General features: G+C 45.7%; 1 protein-coding gene, 1 long non-coding RNA gene and 1 other non-coding gene across 3 annotated transcripts; all 3 read right to left on the reverse strand.

The window, feature by feature from the left end:
• Window positions 1-2525: 2525 nt before the first annotated feature.
• Window positions 2526-9894, reverse strand: LOC135322915 (uncharacterized). The gene is made up of 2 exons (XR_010383993.1): window positions 6515-9894; window positions 2526-4159 (listed from the first exon to the last, which is right to left on the reverse strand). It is a non-coding gene; the product is annotated as an uncharacterized LOC135322915 (long non-coding RNA).
• Window positions 9895-11420: 1526 nt separating this feature from the next.
• TRNAA-UGC (transfer RNA alanine (anticodon UGC)) lies at window positions 11421-11492 on the reverse strand. Its single transcript has one exon. It is a non-coding gene; the product is annotated as a tRNA-Ala (tRNA).
• A 6360-nt stretch (window positions 11493-17852) lies between these two features.
• On the reverse strand, window positions 17853-26971 carry VAMP3 (vesicle associated membrane protein 3). Its single transcript, XM_031463985.2, has 5 exons — window positions 26869-26971; window positions 24718-24799; window positions 21286-21444; window positions 20440-20491; window positions 17853-19613 (listed from the first exon to the last, which is right to left on the reverse strand). Coding segments are annotated over exons 1-5 (315 nt in total). The 5' UTR covers window positions 26871-26971; the 3' UTR covers window positions 17853-19593.
• Between the last annotated feature and the right edge of the window lie 179 nt (window positions 26972-27150).

The following is a 27150-nucleotide window of genomic DNA, read 5'->3' on the forward strand; positions in this document are numbered from 1 at the left end:
ATCTTACGTACCTTTAAAAATACTTTTTGACTTTAAATGTGAAAAAAGGGATGCAAAAGACGTTTGTTACAGCATTTATAAAAACCACAAGCATCCTAAACACCTGTACTGTGGGGAAACAGCCGCACACTCTAAGAAGTGTCGGTCACCTGGCACGTTGCATCAGAACCGTCTACGGAACTTCTGAACAGCGGACTCGCGGGGCTCACCGTAAGCTTACTAAATCAGAATTGTGCGGTCAGGCGAGGAGTCTGTATTTTTAACAAGCTCCTTGGGGGTCTCCCATGCCCTGCATTTTGCTGTCTTTTAAAAAGTCTTTTAAAAAGCCCACAAAGATCACATTTTAACATAGAAGAATGTTTATGCTGTTAAATGACTTGCAGACTACAAACGTATACAGAATAATTGAAAGTATACAAAAATAATGTCTCCCAAAAGGTAATATCAAATACACAGACAACCAGTCACAAAGACATCTGCAGGATAAAGGTTAACAGGAAAATTATAATGACCGGACAAGACACTCAGGATTATTTGAAAGAACTGACTCTAAACATTTTCTATGTTTACATAGAAATACTTTCTAATGCAATAAATTTAAGCTATTTTCAGAGTATCTTCAGCTAAACTTTCTTACTTCCTACAGATTATATTATACAAAGTATCTCATCAATTACTATTCTGTTTCAAGGTAATTAAATGGCAATAAATGGGTAATAAACCCATTTTCAGATGTTAAGATTTTCTAAAATCAAAATCAATACCTATCGTTAACTGTGCCAGGTTTTTGACATTTTTGCTTTATGCTTGTGTGTGCTGTATGGTGACTGGTTTTCAGATTGTCAGATTTCACAAATAAGTAAAACTTTTAAATAAATGTGGGGGGAAATAGAAGATACCGGTCAGGCGGAAAACAATGTTTTATTTTTCCAAATAAAGATATTAAAGAACAATAGTAAGCAACAACTACTATCACTACTCTTTAAATAAGAAAGATTAATAACCAAAAAAAAAGCAGGAAAGATGTAAGTTTAAAATAAGCAACAATTCTTTAAATGAAACAAAATGAGCTTTACCAAAAATAAATTTGCTTTGTTTTTCTTTCTCTCCCTGCCTGCCCCTCACTTCAGGTTAATAAAAATGTCACCATAAACTGTTTCAGAAGCACCTGTCAAACGGGAATAACACTGGATTAGGGCTAGGAGGCCAGTCTCGGCTTCATGCTGACCACATTCATATACTTTATGGCCCACTGTCCTCCTGTGCAAAATGGAACAATTCCTGACTTACCTAAAGTTGTGAAATCAAATATGACAACTTGTAAATCTTAGAAGCATAACATGCAAGATATTTATATTAAAAATTCAGACAACTCAAATAAATTTCAAACCAACAAAAATCAAATGGGCAAATGGGTCGATGTCAGTTATATAACGTGGAAGTATTAAACCGTTCAATATTTTTATTTATTTTCAGAAACAAATTTCTTTTAAAGAAGTACTTATCTTTCACCTACCTCAAGAAAAACACACCTGGGTGTGTGTGTTGCGGTAAAAGTTATTTTATCCACTAGGATTTGAGGAGCTATGGAAAACAAACACCTGCTTAAAGGTAAATATCTAATTAAACATCCACTTAACTAACCGCTGATCATTATCAAAAAGGGAACAAACTCTCTATATGAAATGACAGAAATCTCACTTGGGGCCTGGCCTTTGTTAATTTTCATAATTAACTACATTTTAATTAGGTCAAAAACGTGATACCTACTAAAGATAACTTTAAACCAAAAGAGAACGTCTGTCTACGCTGAAGAGCTTACTCACCACAAATAATCTAACAGTCAAAGCTGGAGTGATTCAGAGCTCAGGGCAAAAACGTCTGCTCTATCTAGCAGCCTATGCAAACAGGATCTGAGATGTCAGTAGGATACGGGCATTTTTAATCTGTGCAGTAAAACTGGGATGGTCAGTGCTGGGGCAGCTTGCTTGAAAATGCAGCGATGAACACAGTCGGGACCATTTGGGCGCGATGCTAACTTCGCACTTGCTCATGCACGATCTCATTTGCAAGAGGCGTAAGATGAATGCAGAAAATAGCATCGAGTTGATGGGGTCACTGATGAGACTGGAGAAACACGCCCACTCCTGCAGCACGGACCTGCTGCCTCAATGCACCAGTGCGCTTTCTGAGCCACGCCCGGCCAACCTTCCTTCCCCTCCCACCGCAGCTCACCACTGCGGCCCTCCCAGCGCCCACGGCCACAGCAAACTGCGGCCCTTTCCACGGACCGGAGCTGTTATTTCTTGCTATCTTTTGTGCGTCTATGAACCCTTTAATGTGTGAAACTGTGTTATCATTTCTATCAGATTCCTGTCTTACTATGAGCATATGGTTACTTGAGTGCTGTTTCCCTAAACTCATTTTTCCCATGAGCCCTGTGGTTCTTTATTTTTTTTTTCACTTGAATCATCTGGATTTATTTTTAGGATGACGTTCTGACAGAAAGTGTTACTGAACTGGGATTTCACAGTACGTTATTTTATTCAACTGTACAAAAAGATGAGATACAAAATCGAGAGAAGGAAAGCATCGTTTTTAAAATTTCTAACAAAATAACTGTTTAATATCTATTTTCTCATAGATACTGGTGATATCATTTGTAAAACGTATTTTTTTTTTTCAATTTTAGGCCATTATATACTTTTTTTGTTTGAAACATTCTGGAAAAAGATGATACAAAATGATGACATAGAGAAGAAAAGTGAGTTATTTTCAAAGATAAAATTACTTTTAAATTTGAATTAAGTATAGAAAATCAAAAGAGCTAAATATTCTAGTTTTTCACTAGTCAGTATAAAATACCTTATAAAATAAACTGGTAAAAACATATAATGAAATTGTGTTTTAGGATCTTTCCCTACCACTGGGTTAAATGTGAATCAATTATTTTGATTTTAATAGGCCCATTATCTAAAGGACAAGATCAGCCATTTGTTAAAAATATATTTAATTTTTTTAGAAACAATGAAATTAACAATGAGAAATAATTTTGTCCATAAGAGATAGGAAAATACAGTAAGTGTCTGTGCTTCTGTGCTCTATTCAGATCTTTGGAGAAAGCTTTTGAGGAGCGGTTACCAAAACTATTTACGCAATTGAAGCTTCCCGTGGTTTTCATTGTGCGAATTTTTTTGCATTGGATGGTAGTTTTTAGGAAAGTACTTGTCACATTACAGCAGAACTGACTGTAATTTCAAATAATAAATGGAAGCGGCTTCCATACGGAAGGTGGAAACTATACTTCTTATTCAGGGGCTCTCAAAACACCTTAGAAACAAAAATTCATCCTTGTGATCTCTCTGTGCAACCGCGTCAACGCTCTTACGTCACACGAGGCAGAAGCAAAGGCCGAAGGATGGTCACCGGTAGAGAAAGGACGGGAAGACCGGGTGTCTGCGGCCCCGCCTGTGCTCAGACCCCGAGGCTGCGTTGCCCCTGAAGGAGGCCACTGCACAAGAAGTCAAGCTCAGCAGACAGAGACGTCAGGGAAACCAGCTCAGGGCCAAGCTGGACTCGAGCATCCTTTTCTGGTCCTGCCCCTGCAGTAAACGGGCTTTCTCGGGCCCCTTTCTGATGTGCTGACATGTGACCCTCCATCTAAAAGCAGACGCTCCTGACTCACCTTCATAACCAGAATGAGTCTCCTCCACCAGACCAGACAGCAGGGCTCGGCCTCGGGGCAGGTGAGGCTGAGCACGTGAATCAAACGGGAAAATCCGGAAGGGGCGGGAAGGCTGCCCGCGCACCCTGGCTTCAGCTCCACTGCAGAGCACAGACACCATTAGTCCTGATGCAATGCGCTCACTGGGTCCACCACGAAGCAAGGCCTGGAAACGTGTTTTATAGCTGATTTCCAAGGGAGGCGTATCCAAGTCCAAAATGTTTAAACATACTGACTCTTAAAAGAAAGGAAATGTTGGTTTATGTTTTCAATACCCAAGGGCAATTATACTCATTTGTTATTCAACGAGAGAGAGGTTTTCTGCAGAACTGGCTTACCACTGAGTGGAAGACGGAACAGGTCACCCAAATTCCCAGGCAACTTTCTGCTTCTACTGCGCAGAGGCACCGGCACTACCTGTCCTGTCCCGTGCATCTAAACCAAGCACCAAATGACAGAAAACAGCGTCCCCTGTGACTGTGCTCCCAAAACCAGCTCTCCGTCAGTCCTTCCTCCACCCTGTTTCAAAGGACTGCCTCAGTCCCACGGCTTCAGGTCTCCATCCTGTGCGATACCCCCGGCTGCCCGGAGGGTGATTCTGCTCAGATGTGTGGTTATTCCCTTAACGTTCATACTCCCCAACCCTGCCGGCCACGCCCCTCCTCTCCCAGCAACGTTTAAACTCCTCCGCGCTGAGGGCCCATGGCCACTCTCGTTCCCACTCCCTGTGGCCTGAATTCCTGGCTCTAGCCTGGACTTCTCCCCTGAACCCCAGGCTCAGCACCAGCGCCCCATCAACGCCACGCTGTGGATTTCTAATCGACGCTGCACACCTGCCTCACCTAAGACTAAGCAGCATGGCCTTTCCTCCGCGCTCCCCTATAATCTCCTGCACCCCAATAAAAGGCAAAGACTCGCCTATCACCCGACCCTCTTCCTACTTCACAGCCCATACTAACCCATTAACATATCCTGGTAACCGTCCCTTACAAAAATATGCAGAGTATCCAGAATGTCCCCTGTCCACCACTCGGCCTGGTCCAGGCCCGGTCACCTCCCCACTGTCCTGCAAAACCCGTCTCCCTGCTTCCTTCCCCTCCTTCTGCAGGACCCTCAGCACAGCACCTAACACGAGCCTTTGATCATGTCAGTGATTTCTCCTTCTGAAAAATGAAAAAAAATGCCCTATCTCTATCCCCTGAAACTTCCCACAGCAACCACCACCCGACAGCCCGGATTCGGCCTCCGGATGCGCAGTGCTGTTTCCCAGCACCAGGAGCGAGGGAGCCGCGAAGGAAGGACTGACTGGTCGTGGGTAGGAAACGTCGGGGCTGAGCCTGGGGTGGCAAGTCTGAAAGCACCCCGGGGTGCTCTCACTGGAAAGGACAGGAGCTAACCTAGTTAGCTAGTTAACCTAGTTAACCAGTAGCTCCTGCTGGCCAAAGAGGGATGGCTGGAGCATCATGGGGCGCACTGAGAACCTTATCTTTAGGATGACATCCTGAAATAGTGACGGAGATCTGAGATTTGTTTCAAAATAACGGGGGGTGGGGGGTGGGCGAGGAGTACGTGGTGGTGCAGATGGTACAAGACTGGCCACAGATGAGAGTTATCAATGCAGAATGATCACTACATATCAGTTTACTGTACTATCTTCTCTACTTTTACACTATTTTGAAAATCTCCAAAGCAAAGTCTTAAAAATAATTAAGCGGTTAACCTGAACAGAACATTTCATCAGAAGTCTAAGCTCCCTGTGGTTTGGGCCCTGCTTCCTCATCTTCTTCCACCCTCCCCTCTCCTTCCTCCCACAGGCCAGGCAGGCTCTGCCCCAGGGCCTTTGCACCTGCCTGAAGCCACTCTTCTCTCTGATAGGCATGTGTATGGCTTACTCCCTCACCTCCTTCAGGGCTTTGGTCCTAATTAGGCTTCTAATTGGAGAATAGTTCCTTGGCCACCCTGAATTCACCAGCAATCTCTCCACTGCCCAGAATCCGCTGACTCTGCTTTACTGCTTTACCCAGAATGCAGCGCAAGCTACCCCACATATATTTAGATAGCCGTTTATTACTGGTCTCCCCCACTACACGTAAGGTCCATGAGGGCAGAACTTCGTTTTGATCCCAGCACCTATAACAGCACCTAGAAAGGTACCCCAAAACATTTACTAACGTGACAAACACACACAGCACTTACCACACGGCAGGCACTGCTCTCAGTAAACAACAGCTCATCTTCGAATGACTGAAAAAAGCAACAGCCTCCCACCCGCCCCGCCCGCCTCTCTGCAGAGGCTTCTTCCCCAGGCATTTACGTACTGTGAGCTCGAGCCCCCCGGCCCACGGGGTGTCTGAATAGTCCGTTACAAGGCTTTCTCTCCCCCAAATACCGCGGGCATTTAGTAACTCCAATACTGATGTTGCCCATCATGGCATTTAAAAAATATTTTTCTTTTTACTGTGAAAGTAACATTAACGTATCACAGTAAATTTTAGAAGAGAAAAAAAACACTAATAAATCTACCAGAAACCAACTACTGTTAAAATTTTGATCTCTTTTCTTCTATTTCTCTATCTCTGGACCTTTTCAGTCCTTCTCACAAAATATACCTATCTTGCTTTCTTTGAGGTTGTTCGAAATTTCAGAAATTAACTTTAAACGTGACTGAAAAACAAAAACAAAAGAGCCAAAGACAACGGTCACCTGAAAGTATACTTAGCGTCCAGTGACTCTAACATGCCCCTGGGTTAAGAAAGATCCTTCTGGTCTCTTCTCCTAGTGCACGGTTACCTTCTTTTCTCATGAGAACAGGTATCCTCTCCTCCATCAAAGTACAAACTTTTGTTTTAGCAAGAACCAAGTCTTGTCTTTCATGATCTCCCCGGATCTAGCTGAATACAAAAGAATCAAAACAAGTGCAAAATAAAACCAGAGCCTCATCCACCATGTCTGGCTTTCACGAGCCTCCAAACTCACCGGATTCTGCAGAAAAAGGATTTCACTGGAGCGAACTCGGACTGTGACGCTGCTGAAAACAAAGACAGGCGTCGGTGTCCTGCACCGCCCAGCGCCCCGCAAACGGCGTCCACCATCGCCCCCATTGCCGACTCTTTTCAGAGGGAGCTACTCGCGATCGAAGTCGGACTCTCGCCCTCACTCTGAGATCCAGTCGCATCCAGTGTCTCCCAAGGGCTTTCCTGTCCAAGCAACAACCCTCATCTGACTCGGGTCTTTCCCGACGACCGCCCACCATCCTTCCAGTACTGCCTCACCTGCCCGTACTCACTACTGCAGATATCAGGTGATAACCCTGCGACACAATCCTTTCGGTGCTGATTTTCTAGTCCATCGCAGCACTCTGGGCGTGCCTTAAAAATTGGGAATCAGACTACTTGAGAACTTTGGGCCACAGGACATATACATTTCTTTCATGGTTTTTTCTTTCCCTGGATAAATTCCCCAAAGTTGTGTTTCTAGATTAGATAATACGATCGCCTCCTGACACTCATCACATATTGGCAAATTAATCTCCAGAAGATCGTACCAGTTCACGGTGTCACGGGTAACACTTTCTCACAAAGCCTCCATGCCAATAGTCTGCTTCAGGTTTGTTGACTTTTGCATTTATTTTATTGATCTGGGAGGTGGTAATTCAGAAACGTTTAAATTTGCCCATCTTAAGGGAAACCAGGAAATGGAATCAATCCCACATCTTTGCCGACTCCTTTTATCTCCCGGTAGAGCTCCCGGAATATGTATCTTTTGGGCACTTGCTCCCTGAAGTGAAAAGTCCTCAGTTATGGAAACCCAGGAAATGTTTAAAGTCAAGAAGATGTTTTTAGAAGAATACACTGAAGAAGCATAAACAACAGGAATTCTAAAGAAGCAGAACACTGAATGCGGTCCAGGTCTGTACTCCCAAGGACAGGATCACAGGAAGAATCAGACAATGTGCCTTTGAACGATCAAGAAAAACATACATGATGTAAAAAGAAACCCCTCCACTCTGAAAGTGAAGTGAAAGAAGCAACTCCAGTTCAAACTCTCATATTTATAAAACTATGAAGGTCACCGCCCCGGAATTCTGAAACCAGAAGTCCTTACGGAATGTCTGCGAGAAATAAAGGACAGCACTTGATAAAGTAAGCTTAAGAAATGAATTACTCTAAGACATGCTCAAGTCTTAACACAGAAACTGTTTCAGGAAAGGCTTAGATAAATTCACGGAGGAATTAAGGCAAGATAAGGATGTTTCAAAAACACCCTTGATTTTCTGAGATGATTTGTGCAGACGGGAACTGGACCCTGGTGCCACTTTCAAAGGCACGCCTTGGTCTGATGGCAGCTCTCCTGCTTTGAGTTACAGCCCCAGCAGCCCTGCAGTCAGAGGGGCTCTGCATTCCCACTGCCACTTCCTGGCAGTGTCACCTTGGGCAAATCACTTAGCCCGGCGCCTCTGTGACTGGCAGCTAAGACAGGGCACAGCCCCAGGCTTCGGGGGACCTGACTGTGCACAGAGTGGGTCCCGAGGCAGGACCGTTCCGCAGAGATACTGGGCTCCCCCAGCACGCGGTGGGGCCGGGACTCCCCTCCGGCTGCCCGGCCCAGCTGCTCTCTGAGCTGCGCTGCAGGCCGAGACCCCTGCCCCCAACCATCCTCGCTCCTTCCAGCCAGACCAGCACTGGGAGCTCCCCTCACCACCCGCTCCCCAGTAAGTCTCTCGGGAGCTAACCCCGTCTTGGCACCTGCATCTCAGCACTCCCCCACTAACAGTTTCTGTATCTGTCCGCTGGAGATAATGACACTATCTATTGCTCACAAGGTTATCATGAAGATTAACTTTGTTAATCCACTGAGGCATTAAGAAGGGTCCCTGGCAAACAGTGACCAGCCAGTAGAAGATACCAGTTAAGCGGAGCCTCCGTGCTGCAGAAGGCCTCGAGCGTCTCCAGTGCTCTCCTCGCCTGCAGCGCTGCGGTGAGCCTGTGTGAACAGGGGCGTCAGAAACGATGGCTCTTGCTTTACAGTGAGAAGCTAAGTGGCCTCCAAGGTTCGTGAAGGGACGGAATTCAATGGAAAACGCAGACTTTCAGCCCCCTAGCTTAAACTCAGCATGAAAACAACACCGCGACTCGACTGTAAGGGGGACTTGCCCGCACCACTTTTACATTACACCAGCCGCCTGAACTCCACGGCAGTCACCCGGGGGCCTGGAACACGGGAAGCCCACCTGCGCCCCAGCGGGAGACCTGAGCCCTTCGCCACCTCCACGCAGCAGTTCAGAAGGAAAACAAAGCGATGAGATTCAAAACTTTCAGGGAGAAGAAAAACTGGAAAAGGGATCTAACCTAGAGAAGTTTACCTCCAGAGCAAAGCAGAGAAATAACAAAGACAGTGTAAGAGAGAAAACATCTAATTTTATTAACTTGAAAGAAACAGCCTTTGGAGCAATTAACTGCTGCGCAGCATGCTGTAATCAAACCATATTTACATACGTAGATCACATATGTAAACTCTGCAGCATTAACTTGACTGAATGAAAGCAAATTTGTTGGATCTTTATGTTACTAGAAGCCCTTAAAGTGCTATTTTCTCAGTCTGTCTTTTTAAATAAATAAGACAAATCATATCATCTGCACGTTCTTAATAATGCATTAATTTTTGGCACTATTTCTGGAAGAATGAAACCGATCTTTACCAGGCAAGATAAACAGCCGAATATTGGTCTCATTACCTCTTTGGGTCCAGTTGTTCCAGAAAGGAAGCCGTGCGTGTCGAACACCTTCACATCTTGAGGGGCAAGCAGTTCCACAAAGCGACAGGACTCCAAGAAAGCCCCCTTACAGTTCAGGACCGCAGGAGGCTGTTCAGACGTGCGCACTAACCGTCCAGACAGAAACGAAAGAACTGCCACTAAGGTATCCTATGAAAAACACTTACAATAAATGCAAATATTAAGATACTTACTGGCAATGTTCCCTGAATAAATTTCCTCTAGACTTCTACCACGATCAATAGCTTAAAACACACACACAGTCACTAATATACACACTCACACACACACACACACACACACACACACACACACACATCCTTGCAAAGGCAACAAAACTCTCCAACATACTTCTTAGTTACCACTGTAAAACTACGTTTCCTCCCAAAGGTTTAAGTTCTATGCCAATAAATACACCAGCTCATTCCATACCCACTAAACACACAGACCTGGTGTCCACTTGGGATACCTTCTCCTTTGCAAACTGTGCCCTTCACCCGGAAGGCCTGTCTTCTCTTCACTAGTGCATCACCTAGGGTGCAAGACCAAGTTTCGGATTCACCTCCTTCAAGATGTTCTTTGACAGACCTCGTTACATAAGAATCAGTTCTCTAATTTGTTCCATTAGAAACAAACATAACTGATGTGTAATCAGCCACTGTTTGTACCTGCTACCATTGACCTATTTTCCTCTCTAGCTTTATTTTGAAGATCTTACAGGGAAAACGTTTTCTTAAACCTCCAGAGCAGCTGCTGCAGGACCATGAACACAGCTGTTAGTATCGTAAGTGCTGAAACATTAGGGACAGCTCGTTACAAAATCTGTAAGTTACAATTACGTCGAGGTCTGAACATAAAGGAAGTCATCTCCACCACCTCAGCAATACATGCGGCTTCAATATTCTGTCAACATGAAGATTTGAAAAAGATACACTAAACGTCTCTTCCAAAATTTTACAAAAAAAAACGGCAGCATCTCAACTCACCTGTTCTATAAAATCCAGTTGTCACGACTTGAAGTTGTGGGTACTGGAACTAAGAAAGATATAAATCAAGATGAACAATTTGGAGATTAGAACCAGATGCAGGAAATGACTCTGCAGTGTCATTTTTTTTCCTTAGTTTGGGAGAACTCAGGGATGCTAAGGAGACGAGGCACTCCACGACGGAAGCAAAGCCAACTGGTACTAAAGCAAAGCAAACTGCTACTCATGTGTTGCTTCCTGTTTTTCGACATCTTCTTGGGCAAGGGCAGGAGAACCCCCACAATGCCTTGTGAGCAGTTTCCCCCTATCGGTTACCTCAAATAATGGTTACTGAAACACTCAGTGATTAACTTTAAAAAAATGCATGTCTCGATAAGGTCATTAGGAAAAGTCACCAGGCTGATACAGCAAAACTTGTGAAATCTTACTGAGTTTTTGGAAGTGTGTTCTGAAGCAATAGAGGCCAGCTCCTCAAGACTGAACCTGCTCACATCTGCCTGAGGTGCTCCATTCTCACTGAGAATCTGGAAAAGCTCACTGTTGGCTAAGAAACATAGAAAAATACATTGGTGACAACAATATCTTTAGGAAATAATTTTTATCACTATTCAAGTTGGCTTCTTTCTTAGGATGAGGACACCTCAGCACGTCTCCCTTAAAACCAGATCATTTTCTTCTTTCACCTAAAATACTGAGAGTCGTACAACTTAAGATTTCGAATTTTATGAATTCTGCGTGTTCTAGATCACAAGAACAAGATACATTTAAGGTACTGAAACAAAACAAAATTCCAAATACACACACACAGGAAAATTTTTTTTGATGGGGAGAGGAATTAGGTTTATTTATCTGTATATATATACTTTAAATTTTTAAAAAAATTTTTGGGAGGGGGAAGGTAAATAGGTATATTTATTTTTATTTATTTATTTTTTAACGAAGGTACCTGGGATTGAACCTAGGGCCTCGTGCATGCAAAGCACGTGCTCTACCACTGAACTATATCCTCCCCCTTACACAGGAAATTTTTATGGCAAAGGGCTCCAGTATTCAGGAACTAAATATCATATATGAAGCCAGAAAGGTTTGTGCTAGAGAATGTGCACTTTTAAAATCCCTCGAGAAGAAGTCAAAAAATTCTTAAGAAGAAGAAAGTGTTTAAAATCATTCGCTTTTAATTTGGTAAATTCCTGATACATCATGACCACATTTTAGAAGTACAACTGTGACAGGGAAAGATAAATGTATTTTTCCCCTAATAGTCACAAAAGACAATATACCTTCAAAAAGTGAATCTTCAAAATGGGCTTATGCCAAATTCTACACTCCTGAAACAAACCAGCAAAATCCTGCAGTTACTAAACTGTCACACATCACACCAATAAAGGCTCTCTGAGCGCTCATTTGCAAAACTCAGATGCTAACGGCATCAGTGCAGTTCTGCTCACCTTACATAAAGCAGCATTAAAAACTCAAAGCTTGTCTGAAACTAAAACCACGCGGACACCTCTGGCCTGGCTGGGGTTTATGGGCGGTGCTGTCCAAGCAGGGCTGGATTCTCTCTCCAGGTCGTTTACCTTGCTCAATGTGTACACAAGGAAGGGCGCAGTTGAGGGCATCCAGAATGCTCAGTTTACTTTGACAGCGTCTCTCTGACCAGAAATAGTTTTTCATTTCTTGGACAACTGTTATAAGTTCTTCAGAAACTCTGTTTGGATCCTGCTGTTTCCTGCAAGATAAAAAACTACACATCCCCACTTGCTTGCAACTGTAATAAGTTAACTTTCACTGAACAGTGCTTTCGAGGTTTCTGCCTGCTTGTGAATTTGCCCATTTAATTCATAGATTTATTATCCCTGCTTTACAGGTGGGAATCCCAGGCACAGAAATTGGTCAACAGCAAACATCCTGCCACTTTCTCGCTCCCACTTCAGCCCGGAGTCAGCTAAAGCCCTCCACCACTTTTTATCTACTTTCCGTACTCTTGAGAAATTTTTTCAGTTTCTGCAATGTGTTTCATTCTAAGTTGTCTGAGTCTCCCCTTCAACTCTTTCCTAGGCGTACCAAGAAAACATAAAATGATTTAAGCCCTCCTTTCCCTTCTGCTGCTCCAGCAAAGAACCAGATTATATCACCTGTTGCTGCTCCCCTTGTGTTTGCTCTGCAGTTGGGATTTCTGGCTCCACATCTCAGCAGATTCTTTCTCCAGGGCCTCGGTTCCGCTGGCCTGGGGTCCTTACAGTTCATGACGCTGGTTCCTTCTGGAGTCCTGAGATTCACCACGGGACATTTCCAGATCTTCACAAGGTTCCATCTTTCACCTGGCAGCCCTCCGTCTCTTGCCTGCTTCTTTTTTACTTTGCTACCAGTGACGGAAATTTATTTCTCATTTTGGTCCATGTCATCGCGTTAGAGAAAACTATCAGTCCTCACGAGCCAGCAATTCCTGATCCCTGCTCATCCGGAGGCACTTTTCTCCCCGGTATTTCCATACAGTCTTAGATTTCTCCGCTCCCAGGGGGTCCACCCTAGATAGAGGGGAGGGTGGATACAAAGGTGACTAGTGTCAAGAGAAGCACGGTTTTATGCCGGAGACTCAGCCCTGGGGGGGCACCCCGCCCCAGTCGTCGCAAAGCCAGGCTCGGACCCCCAACCCGCCCGCCCGCCGCTCGGCGCGCACCCAGAAACCGGACCGGGGAAGGGGCAACTTGCAGCGCAAAGTTCCAGGAACCCCGGGTTCCCGGCCCCACAGCGCAGGGCAGGCTCGGGGCGATCGCGGCTGGCGGGCTCCATGGCCTCCCCGCCGGGGCGGAGTACACACCTGCGGCCGCTCGCCCAGCCGTCGCCGCCCCTGCAATCTGGAGGCTCGTGGCTGGCCGGGCGGCCGCCGGCGCCGCGCCCCCAGCACGCCGGGTGTCGAGGCCCCGCCCCCTGGCTGCGCGATTGGTTGCCGCCGTGGGCTCTGCGGGCCCCATTGGCTCGGGGGCGGGGCTCGTGCCAGGGCGACAGGGTTACGTAATCGAAGGCGAGTGCGCTGGGGCGTAGGCTCCGGAGCACTTTACGTAACGCTGGCGGGGGTCGGCCGCAGGACGGCGCCTGGCCAATCCCGGCAGGCTGGCGCGTAGGCAGGGGGCGGAGGAGCCCTGAGGAGGCTCCGGCGCCAGCCGCCAGCGTCAAGGGCCCCGCCCCTGTCACGGTGCCGTGGGGATGAGCCCCGGGAACCGCTGGAGCCAGCGGGGCAGTGATAGGGTGCTGGAGCCGCCAGTCATGAGGAGGCGGGACCTTGGTAGGGTGGGCGGGGCCCGGGCGGGCGGGGCCCGGGCGGGCGGGGCCGGCGCGGCCTCCACGTGAGAGGCAGCTGCTCCCCGGAGCGCCGAGCAGGTGTCCTCCGCTGCCCCGCACGAGTTGCGCAGAGCCGTGGCAAGCGGCGGGCGGGGGACTCAGGTCGGGGTCCCGCTGGGCAGCAGGAGGAAGGTGCTGGATATCCGAGCGCTTTCTCTGCGTGATCTTGGGTTCCTGTCATTTCCATCTCTCTTAACGACCTTCTTGCTCTCACTCCCGCGGACTCAGGTGAGGGGCTCGGAGGCCCCGGGCAGTATAACAGCGCTGTAAAAATCAAACCTGGCTTTCAGAAGCGGCATTCTGACGGGGAACTTAAACATGTCCCTGGTCCTCCCAGAGTTAAAGATTCATGTGTAACTGGAGGAAGACAAGTGTTTGTGAAAGACACTATTTCGGGAAAGGAAGGTGTAGGGAAGCCCTTAAAAAAAACACCAGTCTGGAGGCTGTCTAAAAATTGTATTTTCACTCATCCGAAATGGAAGGTACCGTGCAGAACTCCGCCCCTGTCCAGTGACGGGTACATCAGATATCTTCGCCATTAGTTTTATGAATGAAAAGAATTGTAAATAAAAGGGGGAGGGGGAGTGAAGTGTGGCAACTGTTCATATTACATATTGGATACAGCACCTTATTTTTCCAAATGAGATCTTACTATCCTCTGAAGCTCTGTTTTGTTAGACTGCATTCATTCAACAAATATTTATTGAGTGCCTATCTGGGCAGGGACGATTGTGGTCCCTGGTGACAGAATAGTGGCAAAAGCCCCCTGCCACTCAGAGAGTCTGCATTTGATTAAGGGGTAAAACACGAACGTCTCCGTAAAGTTCAGAAAGGAGAAAGAACCGTGTGGAACGTGAAACACCCTAACGTGGAGGGTGAAGGAGGCAAGAGGCGCATGGCCTCTTGGTGGCCAGGGAAGTTCTCTCTGAAAAGGTGAAGTTGAAACTCGGGTGAGGGGGGCTGGGGAAGCGCACCCATGGAGGGAACAGCACCTGCAGAGGCCCTGAAGCAGGGCAGCTTTATTGATGAGAAACAGAAAGGTGGGAGGAGGAAGGTGAGATGAGGTCAGGAAGTTCGGAAGGACCTGGTCACAGGTCACAGGTCACAGGTCACAGTGGGCCTTGTAATTGGGGAAAGCGATTTGGATTTTTTCCTAATGGTAGTGGAAAGAGGAGGGTTTTCAGCAAGATAGTGATCTGTACCTGTCAGATTGCTGCACAGGAAACAGGTTAAGTCAGGAGGCTGCTAATTACAAGAAGAGAGCTGAGGATAGCTTAGGCCAGAGTGATGCCAGTAAAGATGGTGAGAGAAGAGACTGGACTTGGGATACATTTGGGGGACACAGAGCATGGGGGATGAATTCAATATAAGGTGTGAGAAGAAGAGTGTGACCCAGGGGGACTCCTGGGGCACTGGTTTAAGCAGAGCTGCGTACGAGGGGATGGGCACTCAGACAGGCAAGTCTGGGGGTGGCAGGTTTTGGTGAAGAGAGAATAGAGAGTGGTTTTCTGCAATGTTATGTTTAAGAGGTGCATTACACATCCAAGTAGGCAACTGGATTTGCCGGCTGGGAACTTAGAGAAGCCAGGGGTGGAGATACAGCTTACATCTGGGAGTCGTCAGAGTCTCCACGGAGTTTGCAGTGATGGGGGAAATGGTGTCAGTGAGAGAGTGCAGATGGAGAAAAAGGGCCAAAGGCCAAGATTTGGGGCACACGGAGATTCGGAGGTCAGGCAGAGAAGCAAGCGACAAGGAGCAGTAGCTGAGGCTGAAGGGAAGCCAGAGGAGTGTGGGGTCGGGGAAGCTAAATCATGAACTTATTTCAGGGAGGGCGCTGGCAACTGTATCAAATGCTGGTGACAAGCAGAGAGAAACTGTGGCAGAGGATTTCCTGTTGGTCTGCACCAAGATGGTGACCTTGGTTGGTCCTTGGTGACTTTGGTTAACGATGTCTCAGTGGCATGGACTGAAGAAAAAGTGGATGTGAGGCAGTGACTGCAGGGACCTGGAGGGAGGAATTTTTCTTTGAAGGGCTATAGACAAGTATTCGTTAGCTGAAGGGAGGGATGTGGACATCACTATTAAGGGACCAGGTGATCCAATAAGAAGGGAGAAGTGAATGATGTAGGAGGGAGGAGCTGCAGATGAGAGGCAGGTGCGGAGAGAAGCCCTTTGTCAGGCTGGGGACCCAGAGCCTTGGCCAGAGGCAGGTGCTTCTGCCAGCAGGGGACCGTCTGCAGTCTTGGCAGGATAAAGACAAGTAGATTTTTACATGCACTTAGCTTGCTATTTAAAGGATGAGAAAAAAATTATTATTTTCTAGTAAGTATGCCATAATTGGCTTATTTAGTAAATTCTAGTTTTACAGATTGAGTTTTCTGGTAGTATGAAAAGCAGCTTAGCTGTAAATATAAGGATGCTTCCTTTTAAATGCACTAAGCAGTCTGGTCAATTTGAAAGCAAATCATTAATCTTCATTCAAAAGCAATAAAAAAATTACCATACTTTAAAAAAGTTAATTGGTGATGCAAATATAAAAGTATCACACAATAATAATAGTAAGTTATAGGAAACACAACTTACTAGGAAAAACTTAACAAGACAACGGGACTCTGCCTCCCTTCTTTGACTAAAGTTGCTGACGCAAAGGAAGGTATTCACAAACATTTCATTTCTCCTTTGGGTGACGGACAGGATCCCCTTCCACCTCTGAGGTTAGCCACAGTCACCTGACTTGCTCTGGCTGATGAGATGTGAGCAGAGCTGCTGGCCCCACGTCGAGGTGGACGCTTGGAGGCCAGCGCACAACTCCTGATCTTCCTTTCCTTCTGCAGCCATAACCTGAGGCAGATGTTTACGGGAAGCTCCTCCCGGAGGGACTGAGGATAGAGCCTCCCTCCTGACTGACAGCGCTCGAGCCAGGACGGACTTGAAGCCACTGAGACTAGGGGGTGTTCGGTATGCAGCATCCTTCCAGCATATCCCGAGTGATGCTTGTGGTGACGACAAGCGTCAGCAAGTCCGTGCACTTGTCTAGTGCCTAGCGTGGTCCCTGGGGGATGAGGCTGCCGTTCTCTGAACAGACGCTGTTTATGAGAGGGAGGGCAGAGGGAGAATGTTTCATTCTGTTTGGTGAACGCGAGTTTGAGAGGCTTCTGTCCAACAAGCCAGGAGTTATCAGTGGATTCATGAATAGAGATATCACGGGAATGGATCAGGCTGCCTGGGGAAAGAGAAGTCAGCGGGGGACGCAGCCCTGAGGAATCCTGACATTTAAGGGAAGAAAGAGGAGACTGTTTATGGTAATTTTCATCTAAAATCTTGAAAATGGCACCAAAAGTTCATACGTATTTCATTATATGAAGGTCCTGAACAAAAGGCACAATTCTAGTTAGTGCTCGTCCAGGGCACGGTCGTCTGCCGGACATGAGAAGCAGCGACCGTCTATTTGAGGCAATGGGAAAAGGTCAAGCTTTCTCCCACCAGGATTCTATTAACTGGCATTTTACTGTAAACACAAGCAAGTCTGCTTCTGCCCATTTCACACTGCTCCCCCGGGGTCGTGGAGTAAGAGGCGAGGTACATCCCAGGGGAAAGGGATGCAGCCTCGAAACAAGAGCCACGTGTCTGGAGGTGTCCCTCCCCCGCCCAAGTCAGCTTCCCCAGGCCCCGCACGGGCAGCCATCTGTTCTACCACAGAGGGGCCAGCTCCGCTCAACTCTTTTGAAAGGCCGTGTATTTAAGAAACTCAAATGCCACATCCTGAACATTTTGGTAATCACAAGCAAGCCAGTTCCCCACTCACCTCCTCTACTGAAAAAGCACTTTCCACGGGGGGAGCGGCATGCTTCTGCTCAGTAGGGTGTGCGAGGACATCGGAGTACTCAGGGAGGGGACCAGTGAGAAAGGAGAAGAGAGGGAGGAGTTTGGGGGTTTATAAGGGAGAGGTGGGGGAGTAGCAAGGAAGGCTGCTTGAGGACTAGGACCAGGTACAACCATTCCTCTACACGCGACACAGGTACCAGAGTTACGTTTACAAACACTTTATTCAGTTCATTATAGTGGGCAAGTTCCCAACTAAATGCACAGATACAAGCAGAGTATTCCTGGGTTAATGCAGGCATCAGGGGGTTACATGGGACGGAGCATCGAGGCCGAGGGGAGAGCACCAAGGTTACAGTCAGACCCGGCTGGGGACCCGAGCCGGGGTGAGCCAATGTCCCGACGCGGACGCTGCTCCTGTCTGGGCCGGGCACGCTGCGAGGCACGTCTTCAACGTCCCATCACTTCACTCACGTCAGGGGAACAGATACTACAGACAGGGAACCCGTGTCCTGGGGCACCTAACTGCTGTTGCTGTGTAAGCCATAAACTAGCATGTGAACAAGGCCGTTTGTATAACTTCTATCTCCCTCAGTGCCTCCTTGCCTGTTTCATTCCTGCCTGAATTCCTGCCCTTAACTCACACTCCCTGGTGTTGAATGTCTCATGTACACAACCAAAGTCTCTCAGATGACAACAGCTATTCCCAGCGTCTTATGCAGACTGTGACATCAAAGAAAGACGGTGGCTCTGGTTAGCTATCCTCTGTGAAAAAGTCAACCACCCAACCAATGCCTAATTGAAAGCGTAAGTTAGAAGACAGATTTAGGAAATGGAATATGGACAAAAATAGGAAACAAATTCCAAAAAGCTATAGTCCAGGGGCCTGGGCCAGAAAATGACCAGTTCACAGGTGGTCTCACTTGCAGGCTACAAAATTGTTGTTCACATAATTATTAGAAGCGTCCTGGCTCTACAGCTGATAATCTGCAAACTGCTGGGTGAAACTGTGCAAAGGATGAGACGGTCAGAGTGTAGCTCAAACGTTCTCTAGCCCCCAGGAAAAACGCGGAATTGGAAGGGGAGTCGCAAGACCTATAGCATTTCAAGGGCAAGAAAGGCCTGTTGGGATGTTCACACACAGAGTTACAATTTTAATTCTGAAGGGCACCTTGAGTTCTACTGGTCACTTTTTTGAATTTATCTGATAGGAACAGACTTGACATTTGACTGGGATTTAACTTTTTGGCAAAACAGAAACTTTGGTCATAGCCACAGTTCTATAAAAATGTTTTAAAGAAATTATTATTTCTGATTAAAACAGTATTTTTAGAAAGTGATACATAACAGTAACAAGAAAGTAAACACCTTCATATCTAATGTAAGAGCAAAACCTCTTCCCCAGCATCTTATTTTACACACAGCGGGAGTGTCAGTAGTGTTTATGACCAGGAGAGAGTCCTCTTACAGGGAATCAGAAAAAGAGCAAAACAAGGCACAGTCGGTTTTAGTCAGATTTGGGGCAGGCAGTAGTGTTCGTTCTGGAAGGCACACGCTGGAATCTGATTACCCAAAGGCTTAAATAAGGGTAACGTCGTATGACGAGGATAGCTACCTTGGAACAAACGTCCTTAGCTGGAATCAATGGCGATTAATCAGAGAATGTTGCGTCCAGGTTCTAACAGCCTGGAAGTCCAGAAGCCCCCCGCACCAGCCCACGTGCAAACCTGGGGAGGCACCGTGCAAAGCGGGGGCCGAGCTGGCTGCACTTCCAGTTTGGAGTGCATATTAAACAACAAAGGCACATTTCCTAGAAATCAAACTTTACATTAACTAACAGAAAATAATCATTTTAGACATAACAGTAGGTGAGCTTGAATCTAGCAGGTTCTAAGTCAAGAGTGTTGAAGAGGTTTCTCGAACAGCAGGCTGGGGTCTCAGGCTCTTCAGGAGGAAACACTCCACACTAGGGAGCAGGGGGATGAGAAAAAGCGGGGAAACAGCAGTTTAGTCTTTCAGTGCAAAGACAGAACTGACACTAAACACTGCAGCCTAACTGTGAACAGAAATTCAACTTCTGGCCAATTTCCTATTAGCGGCTTCTCTACGTTTTGTGGATGGCTACAGGAGGCTGTCGGAAAAGAGGATCCAAGACGTGTTTCTTCAAATATTCACGTACTGGGCTAAAAATGGCACTGGTCATTCCAGGGTTACATATAATAATATACACATAGATGCTAAGATAGTAATGACAGCAACAATAGTTGTGTGTGCACACATACTTATTCATGTCATGATTATTATAAAATGCCAGGCACCATCCTAAACACTTTTTATACATTAAACAGTTTTGTCCTCGTAACAAACACAGGAGGTAGGTATTGTTATTACCCCCATTTCATAAATGGGGAGACTGAGGTTCAGCGGTGTTAAATGACTTGCCCAGAGCCACACAGCTGGACGGCGGAGCTGGATGGATCACAGGTGGTCCACTTTTAATCACTAGACTATATGATTTCTCATAAAAGGAAGTATCTGATGAAAATATATTGAGAGAAAACTTACAGGTCAGTGGAAACGAACAAAGTTTCTCTCATTTCAAAGGATTAATGTTTACATCAAAAATCTTATACTTTATTCATACAATACCCACGTATTTAAAATAATAAAACAAAAATGTTTGGCATAAACCAACACCTCTGAGGGAATTTTTATTCTGCGTTCTCATGTATGAAATCAAGTGTGAGCGGACAGAGAAGACCTTCCCATGAGTGTGGAGCAGGAGGACTCACCAATGATGATGATGACGATGATGACCACGATGGCAATCCCTATGGCCCACATCTGCAATGACACAGAGCCCCACCTCACACCTCAGAAACAGAGATTAACGTGCTTGCTGAAGAGCATCACATAATACCATTCTAGTCACAGAGAGAGAAATTAAGGTGCACTACAATCTGAAATATTCGTAATTTTTAAAGCCTAAATTTAATGTTCTCAGTGAGGGCCTGAAGATTACTTATCTGCTTTTTCAAACATGTGCAAATGACCTGTGGTCTCTAGAAAGGCATGTGTCTTTGTATACACATTTTCCACATAAGGAGGGGCTACTCAGCCTGTCCCACATACGAAAAAGTGCCACTTCCAGCCCAGGAAGGGGCGGGATGCAGCTGGGATCTGAAGGCAGCACTTCTCTCTGGGAGCTGCAGACATCTGCCTTGGGCCGTGCTCCTGCGGCTGCTTCCTGCTCTCTATGGAGCACACTGTGGCTTTCCAGTGGCTCTTTCCTTGGCTGCTGGAACCATTCACAGCCACATGCAAACCGACTACCAGTTTCAGCCCACGCCTGTCAGTCTGTGTTCAGGACTCTGGAGGGCTGGAAGGGGCCGTGATTGATTTTGGACACTCCTGCTCTACATGCTTCTTAAGGTCAGCCACAGAGCATGGAGAATTTCTGGTTGTGGAGACAGGAAAAGGGTATGCAGTAGGGTACTGGATTCAGTCAATCCAAATTCCCACGTGTGGGAAGTTAAACTCACCTCCAAGATTCATGAAAGTCCAACATTTGCAGCCTTTGTCTGTCTGCTGAGAATACAGAGGGTGACCTCCTGTAAAGATGGTTAAAAGAGCATTACCTTGCAATTCTTCCACCAGTATTTTCTCTTCAACTTGGCAGCACTCGTTTCAAATTGGGAGGCTCCGGCCTGCAGTGCGTCTGCACGGTCGTCTAACTCAGAGAGCTTCTGATCTCTCTCCAGCACCTTATCCACGTTGACTCTCATGATGTCCACCACCTGATGAATGTGATCACACTAAGTTACACACAAAGGAACAAAAGAACAAAACTTCCCAATGAAGTTTACTGGCACATTTTTTTTTCAGGTTAGCACTTTACTACTCTGAGCCAAGCTTTCATTAAAAAAAAAAACAACAAAAAAACCTCACCCTTTCATGATAAAAACAGTCAGCAAACTAGGAACAGACGGGAACGTCCTTAACATCCTGAAGGGCGTCTATGGAAAAACCCACGACTAACATCCGTGCTCAGTGATGAAGGACCAGGAGGCCCGCCTTCACGACTGCTGTGCGGCCCGGCACCTGAAGTTCTGGCCGGAGGAGTCAGGGAAGTGAGAGAAGCAAAAGGCATCCAGATTGGAAAAGAAGTAAAATGATCTCTATTTGCAGATAATTCCATATACAGAAAATCCCAAAGAATCCATCAAAAAATCCTACTAGAGTTAGCAAACAAACTCAGTAGTTTTAAGGTACAAGATCAGCACCCGTAAGTCAGTGTGTTTCCACACACTAGCAGTGAAAAGGAAATGAAGAAAAGAATTCCATACAGTAGCATCCAAAAGAATAAAACACCCAGGAACAAATTAAACCAAGGAGGCTGAAGACTTGCACGATGACAACTACAAATCCCTGCTGAAAGGAGTTAAAGACCAACAGAACGAGAAGACACCTCATGTTCACACACTGAAAGGCTCAGTACGGTTAGGATCTGCCAGGATGGCAGTACTCAAAATGACGCACATATTTACAGATTCAACATAGTCTCTTTCTAAATTCCAAGGGCCTTTTTTGTTTGTCATTGTAGAAATGGAAAAGGCAAAACTCAAATTCATATGGGATTCCAAGGGGCCTGGAATACCCAAAACAATATTGAAAAAGAAAAACAAGACTAGAGGAGCCACACTTTCCAATTTCAAAACTTTTCACAAAGCTACAGTAATCAGAATAGTGCGGTTCTGGCCTCAGGACAGACATACAGACCAACGGAATAGAACTGAGAGTCCAGAAACCAACCTGAACATCTATAGCCAACTGATTTTTGGCAAGATTGCCAAGATCATCCTGTAGGGGAAAGAATAATCTCTTCAACAAATGGTGCTGGGACAACTGGATAACCACATGCAAAAGAATGAGGTTGGACCCTTACCTTACCCCTTATACAAAAATTAACTCAAAACGGATCAATGACCCAAGTATAAGAGCTAAAAGTATAAAACTCTTAGAAGTAAACATAAGAATAAACCTTTATAACTTCAGATTTGGCTGTGGATTTGACACCAAAAGAGCAACAAGAGAAAAAATAAATTGGATTTCATAAAAATTAAAACCTTTTTGCATCAAAAGACATTACGATGGATGTGAAAAGACAATCCACAAAATGGAAGAAAATATTTGCAAATCACATATCCAACAAGGATTTAAGATCTGGAATATATAAAGAATGCTTATCAATCACCATGAGAAATGAAGAGTACTCAAATTTAAAAAATGGGCAATGGACTTAAGTAGACATTTCTACAAAGAACATATACAAATGGCCAACAAGTGCATAAAAAGATATTCAGCATCACTGGTCATTAAGGAAATGCAAATCAAAACCACAATGATACTAACACATACTCATTAGGATGGCTATAACTGAAAAAAAAAAAAAAAAAAGGAAAATAACCAGTGTTAGTGAGGGTGTGGAAAAACTTGGACATTGTGAGTAGTATGTAAAATGGTGCAGCCACTGTGGAAAAGTCTGGTAGTTACTCAAAAGGTTAAACATAGAATTACTGTGTGATCCAGCAATTCTACTCCTAGATGCATAACCAGGAGAAACGGAAACAGATGTCCACGGAGAAGCCTGTATGCTAATGTTTACAGCATCACTATTCATAATAGTCAAAAGGTGGAAACAACTCAAAAAATCCATGTACAGATGAATGGATAAACAAGTTAAGGTATACATATGCGACTGAATACAACTCAGCCATAAAAAGGAATGAGTTACTTATAGACACTACGACTTAGATGAATGTTGAACACATGATGCTAAGTGAAAGAAGCCAGACACAAAAGACCACATATTGTATGACCCCTTTTCTATGACACATACAGAAGAGGCAAAACCATAGAAACAGAGACAATTAGAGGTTACCAGGGAATGGGAGAAAGGGCGATGGGGAGTGATTACTGAATGCATAAGGGTGTTCCTCAGGGGTGGTGAAAAAACTGAAACTAGACAGAGGTAATAGTTGTACAACACTGTGAATACACCAAACACCATTGACTTGTACATTTTAAGATGGTTAATTGTATGTTATGTGAATTTCAGCTCAATTAAAAAAAAAAAAAAAACACTCTCCTGAAAACTCCTTTGGTTAAGAAAAGGATCCAATTTGACTTTGTAAGTAAACAAAAGTTTCATGGAGGATGGAATTAGAATGGGACTCTTAGCATGAAAATATAAGAATTTCAGAATTAAGTTCAAAAAGAGACCCATCAGACCAAAATATTACCATATGATTTAACAGCTGAAGCAAACGTTAGCTGAACTCTGCTTTTTAAGGCAGCCAAAGCAGAAAAACCAAGATATCCTTGTTCATCAGTGACAGTTTTTAATAAGACTATGGAAATACTAGTCTGAATTTCTCAAACAACCTTCTGTTGTAGGTCTGCATATATAGGGCAGAACAAAAGATGCTGTGAGGGTCTTCTAACTCAAGAATTCCACAAATACAGATGAGCTGGGCTACAGCCGTTTGCCAGCATCTGCCTTTTGTACATCAACTGTCAACAACTGGAGCTGAATTCTACAGACTTGCCAGGCTGGGTAACTAGTAAGCTGGGCTACTGGAAAAAGCACTGTGATGAAAAATCTGGTCAGAAGGATTGGTCCTGGCTTGAGTGAGCTATAGGCCTAATCCTTAAAACATTACCACCTTATTTTATAAAATGGTTCTTTTTTCTTTTCTGATTTCTCGTTTACTGTGGCAAAATATATATTATAAAGTGATTCTTGGAGGAGTGTTCTGAGGGAGGAAGAGTCTACACGTTAGGTATGTGATTCGGCCACAGGAAAACAAACTTGAAACCAGAAGAACGTGACTTCTCAGAGGCTTAGATAAGGGCTTTCAAAACAGCAGGGAACACATTTTTGTTACATTTATGATAGCTGAAGTTTACTTTACATTCACACTTTAATGAGACTTTTTCTACACAGGACTATTTCCAGAGTGTTCCCATGTTGGCTTAAAATTCACGTTTTCTTCATTTCAGAGCAATACCTCATCCACTTGATTTTGCGTCTGCTGAAGTCTCCTGTTACTGCCAGAGGCAGCGCTTGAACCTGCAGGCGCACTTGCAGACCTGAAACATGTAAAAGCACAAGCATGAGTAAATTATGCCTCCAAATACATTTCTGTAAGTATAAGGACGTATTCCAGGGCCCTCAGGGTCAGGAATTTCAGAACCAAAGCAGAATAAGACAATCCTCCCTGCAGTAATGAACAAAGGTTCTCATGACATTTCTTCTAATTCCTCTATAATTTCAAAGATTCACCCACGTGTTAGAAGTGATCAGGGTCTAAAGTGAAGGTTTAACAGGACCTATTCTGTATCAATGAAGCACCTGATCCTAAGATAGGTAAACTCTACTTTCCCATTTTTTGTTTTAAGGCAAAAATCTACTTAAAGGCACTCAATACTCTTTTGACCTTTTCCCTGCAGCAAGAATTGTCTTCATAGTTATGAACAATTATAGAATGCCCTTTTTCCAGTATGAAGAAAGAAACAGACTGAGCTTAGAGAACACCAGGAACAAGATGCAGGGAAGGGGGCAGTGTGAGTCATAAAAGTAAGATGAAACAATGCTTCCTCTCTTAAAAGATACTTCTTTTAAAATCCTCATTAAATGCTTTATTTTCCCCCAGGGTCTGAAGTTCTGTAATTGTTTCTATTACTTGGTTGGCAATGCTTTGATTTTTCAGATTATACACATACATACATACACACACACACCCACCCACACACACAGCCTTGTCTTCTCTAATAGATCACAGACACCTGTGTCTTAGAGGTCTTGTCCTTGTACCCAAGACAGCACTGAGCATGTATCTATTATTATTATTATTATTATTATTATTATTATTATTATTATATTATTGAAGTATAGTCAGTTATAATATGTCAATTTCTGGTGTACAGCATAATGTCCCACTCATGCATATATATACATATATTCATTTTCATATTCTTTTCAGTAAAGATTATTACAAGATACTGAATATAGTTCCCTGTACTATACAGAAGAAATCTGTTTTTTAATCTATTTTTATATATAGTGGTTAACATTCGAGTCTGTCTTGCATACAGCAGCCACAGAAACGTTGATCCAACAGTTACTTTATACCTACTATGTATCAAAGACCAGAGCTGCAGCAGATCCCATCCCTGCCCGCAGAGAGTTTATTTATTGCCTGATACATAATAGCGAAGGGCCATATATTGTGCGATTTTTCCAAGCACTTTCTCACTTATTCCTCATAACTCTTTGACGGGGACACTACTATTAGCCTCATTTTATAGATGAGTAAAGCAAGGCTTAGAAAGTCAACATCACATTATTGCAGTGGAGACTGTTTAGACCAGGTTCTGTATAATTCTACGGATCTAAACTTTGACCACTGATATCTACCAGCGGAGCAGTCTCAAGCAGGAACACTCCAGAGTGGCGTCCCCAGTTCCTAGAAGGAACCCAGGGAAAGCACCCATTCCTTTCTCCTCTGTAGATGAGCAATGAGCAGGCTGGAGGGGAGACAAGAGGGTCCTTGTGATTCTTGACACTTTGCTTTCTCTGAATGTTACCAAGACAAACCCCACGTTTTCAAGGGCCATTGCATGAATGCTTCTGCTTAAAAAGAGAGACGGCCCACAACTGTGTGTGCGAGTCTACTCTGACCGCAGGTGCCTCCAGACAGGGCCGAGTCCTTTCCCTCGCAACTTCCGGAGCCCAGCCCAACACCAGGCAGTGAGCAGGCTCTCCAGGACGAGGGCAGTGGTCACAGGTCCTCTCAGTTAACTTGAGACGCCAGGGGGAAGGAGCAGGAGAAAGGGGAAGAGAGGCGGGGACACGGTGGGGGGCTCTCATCACCTCTGGGAAACTCCGGCCGCCCCGCCCTCGCCCCTTCCGCTTTCGCCCGACGGCTGCCGGGCCCTCCAGGGCGGCCGGCCGCGCCTCGGCGCCGACTTGGCCCTTCTGCTGCCTGCACCCCCGGGGCTGCCGCCCACCCCAGGCCTCGGGAGCCCCCGGACACAGCCGCGAGGCTCTGGCCCGCGTCTGAGAGGCGGCGGACGGCAGCCGGGTCGGGCGGGGGTCCTAGCCGCAGGCTGTCGCCCCCAGGGCCCAACGCGGCTCCGCGTCGCGTCGTGTCACTCACATTTTGGCGGCGGCGGCAGCGGGCGAGGATTCGGCGGAGGGGCGCAGCGGCGCAGCGGGACCCGAGTCCAGGGACCTGGGCGGGGCGGCGGCGGCGCAGGGTCGATGACGTAACCAGCAAGGGCCGACGGAGTAGGCGGGGCGAGCCGGAAGGGGGCGGGGCGTTTCGGGGGCGAGGCCACTCGACAGCGCTGGGGCGGGTCAGGGGCGTGAGCTCCGCCTCCCCACCGCCGCCGGTGCTGGCGCCAGGCGACGTGGTGCGTTAGGCACTGGGAAGGGACTG

This window comes from Camelus dromedarius, chromosome 14, assembly GCF_036321535.1.
Source record: "Camelus dromedarius isolate mCamDro1 chromosome 14, mCamDro1.pat, whole genome shotgun sequence".
Lineage (NCBI taxonomy): Eukaryota > Metazoa > Chordata > Mammalia > Artiodactyla > Camelidae > Camelus > Camelus dromedarius.